This window comes from Caretta caretta, chromosome 8 (genome assembly GCF_965140235.1).
Source record: "Caretta caretta isolate rCarCar2 chromosome 8, rCarCar1.hap1, whole genome shotgun sequence".
Taxonomy (NCBI): Eukaryota; Metazoa; Chordata; order Testudines; family Cheloniidae; genus Caretta; species Caretta caretta.
Window position 1 is genome coordinate 56,932,236 of NC_134213.1, and position 12,685 is coordinate 56,944,920.

Below are 12,685 nucleotides of genomic sequence, written 5' to 3' on the forward strand. Positions count from 1 at the left end.
CCCTGATTAGCCTGCCTTAATTGATTCTAGCAGCTTCTCGATTAGAACACCTGCAGCCAATCAGCCTGTCTGTCTTAATTGTCTCCAGAAGGTTCCTGATTGTTCTGGAACCTTCCCTGTTACTGTACCCAGGGAAAAGGGACCTACTTAACCTGGGGCTAATATATCGCCCTTCTATTACTCTCCTGTAGCCCTCTGGCCTGGAGGGAGAAGGAGGGAGAGGGTTGCTGGTACTAGGCCCTGGGCTCTCCCTGCTGCTGCTACTGCTGCTCCAGCTGCTCCCCTGGCTGGGCCAGACCAGACCACTCCCCGCACCGTTCTCTGCTACCTGGTTGCTGGACGGCTGCTTGACCCCCCCACCCTCGGGTGCTGCTACTGCTCCAACTGCAGCCCTTTCGGGGGGGGAGCCTGCTAGCCCGCTCCCCGGAGGGGAGTGAGGGACCCCAGCCCCAGCCATTGCTGCTGTGGACACCACCAACACCACCTGAGAGGGGTCCTTTCTGCCTGCCTGGACCACCACCTGGACTTCCTGGAGCTGCTGCTGCAGAGTCTGCTAACTGGAGCTGCTGAAGCCCCGAGGAGGAGAAGGAGAGGACCATCTACCAGTGGGGAAGCACCAAGAGACTTTGCAGACCACCGTGGAGGGGGCCTTAAGACTGAGTAACTTTAGAACTGTGCTCTTGAGGTGGGGGTCTTGATTGTGTTTGCAGTGACACAGGGGGTGTGGCGTGGAGCTGCCCCCCGATCCATCTGTGTGTCCCCCAACTCCCACCACTACCACCACCGCTGCCCCCTCTACCACCCCCACTGGCTGTTTACCATCTGCTTCAGCTCCTGCCTCTGGACTCAGCTGCTTGCTTGGCTTGCCACGCCCTGATTCCACCATTTGGGCCAGAAGCAGCAGCCAGCCTAAACAGACTTTGTGCAAGCGCCCGTGCCCCCGCCCCCGGACTGCCCACCCCACAGCTTTGCCCTTTTCTACCTGCCCCATTTGCCACTTGCAGCCCTTTGCCCCAGCCCCCCCCCCACTAGCTTCAGTTTGTTTGCCTGCCCCGCCCGTTTCCCTCTGCAGCCTTTGTTTGTTTGCCCCGCCCCAGCCTCTGAAGCTAGCCCCTTGGTTTTCCTGCCCTAACTCCAGCCCGCTTAGCCCCTTGCTCTGTGCGCTCATGCCCCCTCCCATGCGCTTGTACCACTCCCCATTTTAGTTTAAACCCTCTTCTCTGCACCCCCAATGTTGTTGTATCCCCTCAACTCTAATGCAGCTAGAGAAGCCGGAATTCCACCCCGTGTCGGCGACTGACCCCTAACCCCTGTTTTGTTCCCCCATCCAGCCCACCCCTTTTGGTGCCCTCCTCCCCTGCCTGCAGCCTAGCGGGGAGGAGTGGTCGACCTGCTTCCCCTTTCCCCTCCTCCTTCTGGTGTTTCCCCTTCCCTCCCTGCTCACAATGGTGGGGGACGAGATGGGTGGGGTCCCTCCAGCAGCCCCAGCTACCCCTCCCCCGCCTGCCCCTCCGTCACCCCCCCCCAAGCCTCTACCTCCGCTGCCACTGCCGAACCACCTGCCATCGCCCCCGCTGGGGTGCCGGCAGCAGCAGGCACCGGGGTGACCTCCGCTGCTGCCACGTCCCTCACCCCCTCAGATGCTGGGGGAGCCCCCCCAGCCGGCGGGAAGGGCCAGGGTAAGAAGAAGGGGAAGGGCCCCACTAAAAAGACCAGGCCCTCCATGGCAGGGGCTACCCCTACTGCCGTGGCCCTACCACCGGCCGCGGTGTCCCTCCCCGCTATTCCCTCCACCAGCTCTGCGGGTGTCCCTCCCCTGGCCCCCAGGGCATACTCTCAGATGGCGGCAGCCCCCCCGCCTGCCACTACGTCATCTCTCCCGCCCACCGCCTGTGCTACCATCTATAGCGGCCGGGGCCCCTTTCCCACCATGACCAGGAAGCATGGCGTCTGTTGCCTCCTGGTGCCTGCCTCACCCCACGTGGAGACCTACGTGCAGGCGTTGGTGAGGGTGGTGGGGTCCACGGCCATTGTGGCGGCCTCCAAAATGTATGGCAAGATCGTCTTCTTCTTAGCATTGGAGGCTGCCACCCAGGAGGCGGTGGAGAAGGGCCTGGTGGGGGGGGGGGTGTTTGTCCCCCTGGAGTCGCTAGAGGACCTGGGCATCTGCCTGATCCTGACCTCTGTCCCTCTCTTTCTTCCCAATGCTGCCCTGTTACCTGCCCTCTCCACCCTGGGGAAACCCATCTCCGTGGTCAGCCCTCTCCCGTTGGGCTGCAAAGATCCCACCCTCGGTCATGTCCTCTCGTTCAACTGCTGCCGGCGGCGTGTGATGGAGAGGCGCTCAAGGGGTCCTTCCTGGTCCCCTACCAGGGGGCCTATTACTGGGTGCACTGCTCCACGGGGGAGGCCAGGTGCTACCTCTGCTGGGCGATGGGGCACGTCCGGAAGGACTGCCCCTTGGCCCGGCAAGGAGGGGCATCCGGGACTCCTGAGCCCCGACAGGGCACCGGCTCCGTCATCGCCGATGCCCCTGGCTTCCTGGTGCCCGAAGCCACCCCTCCTCCTTCCCAGTCCACCACTGCTCCTGCTCGGGCCCAAGGGGCACCTCCCCCACTATGCCCACACGAGCGGGAGAGCCCCGCTCCCGCTGCTTGCAATCTGGCGGGGCCTGTGGAGGAGGGTGCGGCAGGGACACCGCCGGGCATGGGAGAGGGTCCGCCCCAAGGGGAATCTTCCCTCCCTCATGCTGCCCCACCGTTACCCCCCCAAGTCCCTGAGCTATCGCCTCTGCCCCCTGACATGACCCCTGCTAGCCACCCCCTGGATGATGCCATGGAGGGCTGGGCCCTAGTCCAGGGGAAGCAGGGCAAGCAGAAGGCTCGAGCTCTGCTTCTCCCATCTGATGTGGAGGCCCCCTGGAAGACCAGGAAGGGGGTACCGATGCCAAGCCTTCCGCTTTGCCCACGTGTGTATTCCATCCACCGGTGCTGGCTGGGGAAGACGTTGCAGCACCAGAAGGCAGTATCTCCCCTCCACGGGAGTCCCTCCCCTCCGAGGCCCCCGAGGGAGCCCCTCCTGCCCTGGAAACATCTGAAGCCTCTGTGAGCCCCGAGGCGACCGTCGCATCAGGTGCCGGCGGGGAGAACCCCGGGGTGGCAGAAAGCAATCTCCCATCCATATACGAGGAGATCGAGGCCCTGGGTCTGACCCCGGTCACCCAGGGGGAGGACGACCCTATGCCAGTGGGCCTCGATCCGGGCGACCTCACTCCAGCCCCACTTTTCCCATGCTCCCTCCCCTTAAACGTTGCTTCAGCTCCCTTGTTCGAGGAGCCCCTGGACTCCTCCATCAACCCGGCCGTAGAAGGCACCCCACTGACAGCCACCGAGCCCTGTTCAGGCAACGGCCAGTGCCACGCAGCCGGGACCCGAGCCACCAGGGGCACCCCTCGTTGGTGTGGAGCAATTGACCTCCTTCCCAGGCTGGGGCCCTACAGAAGATAGTCCACCTCCTGATGCCATGGCTGCCAAACCCACCATAGAGCCTGCGCCCGGCATCGCTGAGAGCCCCCTCCCCATCACCTCAACCGTTGAGCCTGATCGGGAGGTGCCACCATCCAGCTGCTTGGCTTCTGAAGCCCAGAATCTCGCCTCTGCCCCTGCCTCTGTCCCTATCCCGTCCACCTCCCGCGATGTTATTGCTGCCCCTGGGGCTGTCTCCTTCCCATTTCCAGTAGATGACCCCCAGGGAGCGGCCTTTGTGTTCACCTGTCCCGACCCACTAGGGGCTGCTATCCTCCCTCTGCTGCCCCCTATTGCCCCAGGGTTCAAGGCGGGCCAAGTGGCGCCAGTCCATCAGGCTCCCCGTTGGGGGTCTGCACCCTGCCTGCCCATCTCGGTGGGCCACGGGGCTGTACCAAGGGCCCCGTCGGGGAATAACCAGGAGACCGTAACCCCACCCCCCTATGCGCTGCGAGAGGAGTTGCAGGAGTTTTTAGAAGCTGTCCGTGGCTCCCGCAACAAGGTACAGCTTGCGCTCCAGCGATGGGGGGACTTTCATCAAATCCTCTGAGCCGCGAGGGCCCTCATGGGGGAGGGTAAAAGGACCGGGAAGCAGGCCGCTGTGGCCTACCAGCGGGTCCGCCTCTTCCGTGACTCCTTACTCACCTATGGGGTAGGTCATGGACTGTTGTGCGGCCGCTGTCGGGAGCCGCGAGCATCCCTGCCGGTGAGGATCCCCCCCAAACCCTCCTCATGGCACCTCTCACCATCGCAATATTGAACACCCAGGGCTGTAGGATGGGTCTCCGCAGGTCCTAGGTGCTCTCCTCCCTTTGGGAGGGGGGGTACTCTGTGGCCGCTGAAGACAGCTAGTGATATAACTGTTTGACACTAATAGTTGTTCCTTTATATCTATCTCAGTAAAAATATCACACCCCTTACTGATTATAGGTATTATGGTACAAACACTGTGTGTTGACCAGCCCTTAGAGAAAATAAAATTGATACGGAAATAATAGATATTATTAGGTTCCAGGAATATCCAGGGGCGCTGGAACAGCAGGGGCCAAGGGGTGATGGCTCTCCCACTTTTGAAAGTGGATGGGCCTGGCCAGTCCACTTTTTGCCACAGGCCCCACAGACCTCTGCCCCTCCTCTTCCCCTGGCCCAGGTAAGAGCAGCCCAGAGAGCTGTGGACCCTCCACTTGCCCTGGGCGGGGGACATAAGGGGCAGGGACAATGGCCAGGGTCTGCTCTTGGGCCCCCCCCATCTCGGGCTCTCCGGCCCAACTCTGGCTTCCGGCTTGGCCGGGGGGCAGGGCCTCAGGTGGGAAGAGGAGGGGAGGGGCAGGGCCAGAGCCGGTGTGGAGCCTCGTGTGCCCCCCCCACTTTTAGAAAGAATCTGTCGCCCTTGTCGGAAGCATAAAATGTCTGTTGAGTCAGCGTGAAGTGATGGAAATAGCTTCCAAGGGTGGTGGAGAGCTCTTTTTGTTCAGAATATCATTAGGTTGAATCATTGCTGGGTTTCATAGTCTTACTATCCAGTTTTTAGTTTCTCAGACCATTTTGACTTTATGAATTACAACCATGCAGAGTACAACTACAGTATTTGTGCCATGTCAAGGATCCTAGAGCATTATGATATCAAAGGTAACTCAATCACTGCTCTTACTCTTCAGCTAATTTGCATGTAACAGTTTCATTGGTTGCGTGAGTAATACTGAACAGATGGTGGATTACTTGGCCTAACTGCCACCTGCACAGATCAACACAAATCTCCCAGCACAACCCCCCAGACACAAATCAACACAACCATCCACCCATAACCACAACCAGCATACACAATAACCCAAAGCACAAATAGCCCCTCACAGTAGCACACACCCCTCATTCACCACCCGCACAAATCTACACAACTTTCCCAGCACAACACAACCTACACACAAATCAACGCAATCCCTCATATAACACAGTCACCACACACAATAACTCCAAACATCACTCTGAAGCCTACAATGTTTGTTGAGTCAGTGTGAAGCCATGGAAATAACTAAAAAGCACAAGCTCCTTTTGTTTAGACTATCACCAGGTTCAATCATCACTGGGATTCATAGAATCATAGAAAATTAGGGTTGGAAGAGACCTCAGGAGGTCATCTAGTCCAACCCCCTCCTCAAAGGAGGAAGAACCCCAACTCAAAGCAGGACCAACCCCATGTTTGTTACTATCCAGTTTTTAAGATCTCAACCATTTTTGGCTTTTTTACACACCTGACTTTATGAATATGGCAGTGTGACAGCACAGGCTTTCAGCTGCTAATAGTTATAGAAGGAGCCCCTGATTGTGCTTAATGTAGAGCCCAATAGAAAAATTATCACTGTTTTAATTAGAAGAGTCTTTTCTAATGATGTTTCCAGTCAGATTTTGCACACTAAGGGCCAAATTCAGCCCTCCTATAAGTGGGTGCAACTCTTATTTGAAGTCAGTGGAGTTATACCAAGGCTAAATTTAGGACTCAGAAATGTGGCTAGTTCAGATAAATTCAGATATTTAATTGGAGTGTCTGGATGCTTATCCAAACTAGACTGAACCAAACAGTAGTTTCCCAGGGAATTTCAGGACGTTATGAAAAGCACTTTTAATTGCAATTTGGAAAAAAAAAATGTGTAAAGGAATTTTTCATTTGGAAAAGTTTGATATGTAAAGCTGCTCTCCTCAATCATTTTTTTTGTAATATGATATATCTTTTGAGAAGGCAGCCCTTTGTGTTTTCTGTTTCCTACTGTACTGGGAACACTGTGTATATAGAGTAACAAAGTAGTTTGACTATTTATATGAAAAATAAACATTAGCATAATAGAACACTTCACTGGTGTGTAACAATACTCTGAGAGATTTTAAGTGTGACTAGCAAGAGGTTTTCCTTAATGGAAGAGGACTATAGGAAGTAACCATTGTCTAGTCTTTGTCTCCACATGTAACACTCAAAGCAGAGTAAAACTATCTCCTCATGTTTATTTCCCCCCCTCAACTGTTCCTCACACCTTCTTGTCAACTGCTGGAAATGGCTTACCTTGATTATCACTACAAAAGGTTTCTCCCCCCTCCCCCACCCCGCTCTCCTGCTGGTAATAGCTCACCTTACCTGATCACTCTTGTTACAGTGTGTATGGTAACACCCATTGTTTCATGTTCTCTGTGTATATAAATCTCCCCACTGTATTTTGCACTGCATGCATCCGATGAAGTGAGCTGTAGCTCATGAAAGGTTATGCTCAAATAAATTTGTTAGTCTCTAAGGTGCCACAAGTACTCTTTTCTTTTTGCGGATACAGACTAACACGGCTGCTACTCTGAAACAAAGCAGAGGAGTCATTTTTGTTGAAGAGGGCACTTAACAACAACAGTTAAAATTAATTGGGATATACTGAGCTATCCTCTAGGATACACAAGCATTGCCAGGATGAATTTCTGACACATGAAAATCAAAAAGGGGTTTTTGAGACTTATTTTTCCCAGTGTTTTGGCTGTCTGCTTTACTGCTTGCTTTTCCCATGAAAGTCAGAAGGGACATTTTGGAAGGCTTTATAACTAGAATTACATTTAAAGAACAGATGCACTCTTTACATTAGAAGATGATAAAGTATTCCTACTTTGGGAGCATATATGTAAACAGTTCTTTGAGATTACAACCTTTATAGTTACTAAGGCTATGTGTACACTACGGACCTTACAGTGGTAAAGGGGACCCAGGCTGGCAGAATAGTCTGACTCAGTGGCGTCCCAGCACACCAGGTGACACCCCAGACAGTCACAGTGGTATAAAACTAGGAAGCTGAGACCAGCGGGGGCTGCAGTGTGGAAGTGTGAAGTTACTCTCAAGCCTTAGGCCTGTTCTGCATTAGGAAATTAGGTTGGTAGAGCTATGTGGCTCAGGGGAGTTGTGAAAAATCCAAACCCCTGAGCAGGGTGGATTTGATTTATATCACTGGTCAGGAAGACTCGATTTAATCATACTTTTCTACATAAAAGAGCATTCTTGTTGGTTGTAATAACCTTAATACATATTTTTCATAACTCAGAGATAGATGTATGCTTCATTTTTAGAAGGTATATACTATAAATTTTTAAACAGTAATATATTTTGAAAACTTTTCAGATTAGTTTTACAGCTATATCAGAAAATTAATGATTGTTTGGTTATTTCATTTACCAAAGGTAATTGAAGCAGATATTTATGAAGTCACTGGGAGGTGAACTATCTCCAATTCAACAGGTTAATCATTAATATTTGGAGGATTTTCTTGCCATGCTGTCTTAGGAGGAGAACATCACCAGACAGACATTAAAATTGTTTTATTTAACTAAAACAACAACGTTAAGTATTCTGGATTTTTTTCTTCAACAGCAAACATAATATTTTAACAAAAAAGCATATGTCCCTTGCGTCTCACATTTATCTCCAGATTTCTTCTCCTTGTCCAGATCTATTCTACCGCCAACAATCTTCTGTTCATTGAACTTTTTGAAACTTTGCACTTTTAGAGAGAGATAGGGGATTGACTCTGTGTACACAAATTTGCAGAGGGACAATAGAGTTGAGGTCTGTTATTCCTCACTCTATATATTGTTTATTTATTTTATTTTAAAACATTTTTGCTGTTAACAAGCATGTTACCTTTAGAGACAAATCCACAGTTTGAGAACTGCAAAACTAAGCATTCTGATGGTATCTTCTAGACTGAGCACTGAGTCCCATTGGGTAGATAGAAAAATTAACCTAACTAATCTATACAGAAGCCTGTGGAACCCCATAAGGTTGTGTCCATAATCCATGAACTATTGGAACTCATTTACAAAACTTTTCTTAAATGTTATATGAATATATTGTCTCATACTATAGAATTAGAATTTATAATCCCTATTCCATGATGAGATATTTTTGAGCTATAATGTATCTTAATTAAAACTATCTTTAGATAAAATGCTTTTTGATGAAAAAACATTTTATAAAAAAAATCCGATTTAAATAAAAATCAATTTTTAAAAAATCATTGATTTTTATCCACCCTGCCCTCTCCCTCCCGCCCCGCCCCTGCAGAGTTCAGTTCAAGGTCTCGCTGTTCTGCTATTCAAAGTCCTCCATAGGATTGTCCTGGCTACCTGAGAGATTACTTCTCCCTTTATGTCCATGACCTCCCAGTACAGCTATGTGCCCCTGGAACAATCACATTGTCACCAGTGAGGGAGGCTTGTAACTGCAAGAGACAGAGCTTTCACTGGAGCTGGATCTAAACTACAGATCTCACTCCCACAAGAGATAAGAATGATTGTGAAACTAATCACTTTCAGAACTAAACACAGAACTCATTTCTTTAACTTAGTTCTCTCTTGGTTGTGTGAGCGCGTGCATACATATATAAAAACAAACTATAAACCAACTAAGCTATTTCTCCTACTCTCAGTTATCTAGGTGTAAATCTAACCAATGTAGCTAAATCAGATTTTTGCCTGGGTAACTGAGAACAGAACATGGCCCATTGTGTACAATGGCAGGTAGATTCTGGGTGTGGTGGGGGTAGGTAGGAATAGATCAATCAGTGTGTTATGCATTCCTCATTGTTACTAACACCCCTGCTCAGACACGCTCTTGCAGAGGTGGACATGTACTTACCCTATTTTGTGTAGTTTGCTTGTTAGTTGCATTCTTTATTGCATTTTTTTACAACTTGACCATCAGTGAGAAGTTTTAAAACTAGGCTTGCGCCCCCCCCCCCCCCGTTTTTTAATAAAGTATTTTTCAAAAACCATGCAATGCTGTGAATAGAATAAAATAAATAAAATGCTAGAAGCTGGAAAAGAAATCGGCCTTGATCTTTCCGAAAAAGAAACCAATTATTATAGCTAACATCCATTTTCCTTTCTTGTGATTGTTTTTTCTTTCTTTCTGTCTCTAATTGTGAATAGGGTGGTGGTGACTGTCCAGAGATGAGCATTGGTGCAATCAAAATTGCTCTAGAAATTTCTCTTCCTGGTTCTTTCGTCTATGTATTTACTGATGCACGATCCAAAGATTATAGGCTGACACATGAAGTACTGCAGCTCATTCAGCAGAAGCAGTCACAGGTAAGGAGAAGATTCATATTCTACCATTCCTGTTCATTTACCCATTTACTACTAATGCAGTAGCAGCATCGTCCAGAAAAACTCCTTTCCAGGATATTTGTGATATCTTTCTGTAAAAGAAGTCATGCTGTTACCATTCTAGCAACTAGTTTTTATTTTGTTGTTTAAAAAAATTAAATTGGTATGACTAATAAAAAATTAACATTAAAGGGACATTAATTAAGGTAATTAGTTAAATACTATAAGATATTCCACTGCCAATATTTGTCTTCTTGGCTCTCTTGTCAATTGCATTGGTGTCTGTGGATTTGTCTGAGAGTTATAATACTGATTACTCTGGGAATAAAAAGTGCTGATATAAGCTATATTATTTCATCCCCTCTTGACATGATTTCTGTATGTCTGTTTTCTTCAATCAGCCACTTTCTATCACTCAATCCTGATGGGCTTCGCCTTCCATATGGAACTCCCATTGAAAAAAAAAATCACATTGAAATCATTTGGAGTAGGTACAGAATTCAGCTGTGCTCCAAATCCCCTGCCTGCCTTTTTTGGGGTGTACATCTCATTTGTACAGAACTCAGAGTAGATTAATCAAAAGTAAAATGGCTGTCCCTCGCACAGAGCAGTGAGAACCTTTCAATTTTTCTGGCATACTCAGCTGTTACGTTTGAGAGTAAGATTTTTCCCATTGAGGTTTGCCATAGGTGCTGATTGACTATATTTTCATTTCCTTTGTGTGTTTTTCTTTTTTAAACCCCAGGTTGTATTTGTGCTGACTGGAGACTGTGATGATAGATCACATATTGGTTACAAGGTCTACGAGGAAATTGCCTCAACAAGTTCTGGTCAAATTTTCCATTTGGACAAAAAGCAAGTTAATGAGGTAATTTGTAGTTAATTTTTATGGCTATCTACTATATACAGAGTGAAGTAAGGTATGGGCTTCCATTTAATGGCTCTGTATGCTTAATGGTACCAATTCTGGTTCTATTCCAACTCCTTTGTGCTGCCATTGAGGTACAAAGCAGACAGAGAGCTGGTTTAGCCAGCTTCTTGGGAATTTTACATAAGGTGAATTCTGGATGTAGACCTGGTGTATTGACTCTATCCCACGCCTCTGCCAGGCCTCTTAAGGGCCTGATTCTGCCAATTTTAATTATGTTGTTAGGACAGGATGGATTCCTGTGCTTGTGATGAGCTCCACTGACTTCAGCCTGCCTCTGTGGAGCAGCTTTCTGGACTAGAACCTTTGAGCAGTATCTTGCTCATGAGTAATCCCCTTGGTTTACTACTAAGTGAGATGATGGAGCAGATTCTGTTCTAAATAAATGGTTTTTATTATTGCTAATTAGAAGTGCTGGTAACCATAGACTAAAACGAATATTTTCTACAGAACATCCAGTGACTTTCAGGTTCTATATTATTACAAACAGAACTGAAATTTCCCAAATGCATGAGAATTAATTTGATGAAGACAACGTCACATGTTAGTTATTTGGGTAATTGAAATCATCTGTCAATGTTGTAAACATGACCTTGATTTCCTGGTGTACACAACATTCCGTCACTGGCTAGTGATTTTTTTTATTATAAACAAGTAAAATTCAAACAAAAAAGTTTGTTTACTTCACTTTGTCACAATTTTGTCTGATTTCATAAATAATGCTGGTGCACTGCAGTGCGCTGCACTTGGTTTCTCTGGTAGAAATGAGGTTGTATCCCTGTTCAGTTGTTGGCAAAGGGTTAAAAGCAGAGCCAGAGCTAAGCATAAGCAGACTAAGAAATTGCTTCGGGCCCTGAGCAGGTCCAGGGTGCCTCCTATTCGTTTTTATTATCAGAAAGTGCCTGTTTAATTATGGGGAAGCCCCAAAATATTCCTTCTTAGGGCCCCCAATGGGCTAGCACCGGCTCTGGTTAAAAGTAACTAGAAAGACATGGTTTTACATGGTTTTCCCCTTGAAGGGGGGAAGGTATTCCTACCTTCCGACTTTTTAAGGAATAAACCATGTGTGATGTGAGAGAAAAAGAGAGAGAGAGAGAGAGACTGACTGTTAGGACTGTGCACAACTTCTAACTTTAACTTTGTAATTATTTGTGTGTGAAAATTGGAAGTTATCATGCTGCCATTTTTCTTTTTCAGTAAATTTCCACATAAAGCGCAACCAAAAACAGTACACATAAGCACCTAAATTCCAAACTATACAAACAGTCTACAAAGCAAAATATTTCACTTTGTTTTCATCCAGCATAGTAAAATATTTAATACTAAAGCCACTGGTCTCATAGAACTAGCCCAGAATAGAAACTTTTAAAACAAACTTAGTGGAAAACATTAACAGGAAACTTCCTTTTTCAGAACTTGAATGTCAGGGTACTGATTTTTCTTGTTTGGGTTGGATGTGAGGGAGCTCAGCTTTGGCCAGTTCTGTAGATAGGGAACAGTGATATAATAAACATATTATTTTTTCTCTCTGCTCCCCTAGTATACCTGTTTGGTGTTACAAAGCATCAGACCAGTATTCAGAAAGAGTTAACATATAATATTCTATTGGCAGTTTGCCTCAGTTTGTCTATTCCTACATAGTGGGGCCTCCATCTTTCCAGCCTCTGTAATACCAGTCACCTATATGGGGAGTCAAAGGAAGGATCCTGTGACATACCAGGGTACAATCTAGACTAATGAGCAGCTGTCACCCTTGCCCTGCAAGCTTGCGTGCCTTATGATACCTTGCTGAAAGAGTTCCCATCTGAGCTGCTCACAAACAGCTTTCAAGCATACAAGCCTCACCCTGAGTGGCTGGGTGCAACTGCAGTCTGCCAGCGACATTTGGGTTACACTTCGGCTCTCGCCAGCCTTGGTTATATTGCAGGATGACCTCAGCACATCCCCAGTCTTAGATTTTCCTCCAGAAATATATGTCCTGGACTGCCCAGGCCTCTTCTGGACAATACAAGCTATATTAAATCTATTATTTCTTTAATAGAAATCATATGCACATAACTTGCCACTCCAAATGGAGTTTCCCAGACAACACACTGGATTAGATAAAACA

General features: G+C 47.9%; 1 protein-coding gene across 1 annotated transcript in view; it reads left to right on the forward strand.

Annotated features, from left to right (window-relative positions):
* Positions 1 to 12,685, forward strand: part of HMCN1 (hemicentin 1) — a 323,571-nt gene that overhangs the window by 59,981 nt on the left and 250,905 nt on the right. The window contains exons 3-4 of the mRNA XM_048860591.2: positions 9,471 to 9,629; positions 10,393 to 10,515. Coding sequence (XP_048716548.2) covers positions 9,471 to 9,629; positions 10,393 to 10,515 — 282 coding nt within the window. The remainder of the gene's footprint in view (positions 1 to 9,470; positions 9,630 to 10,392; positions 10,516 to 12,685) is intronic.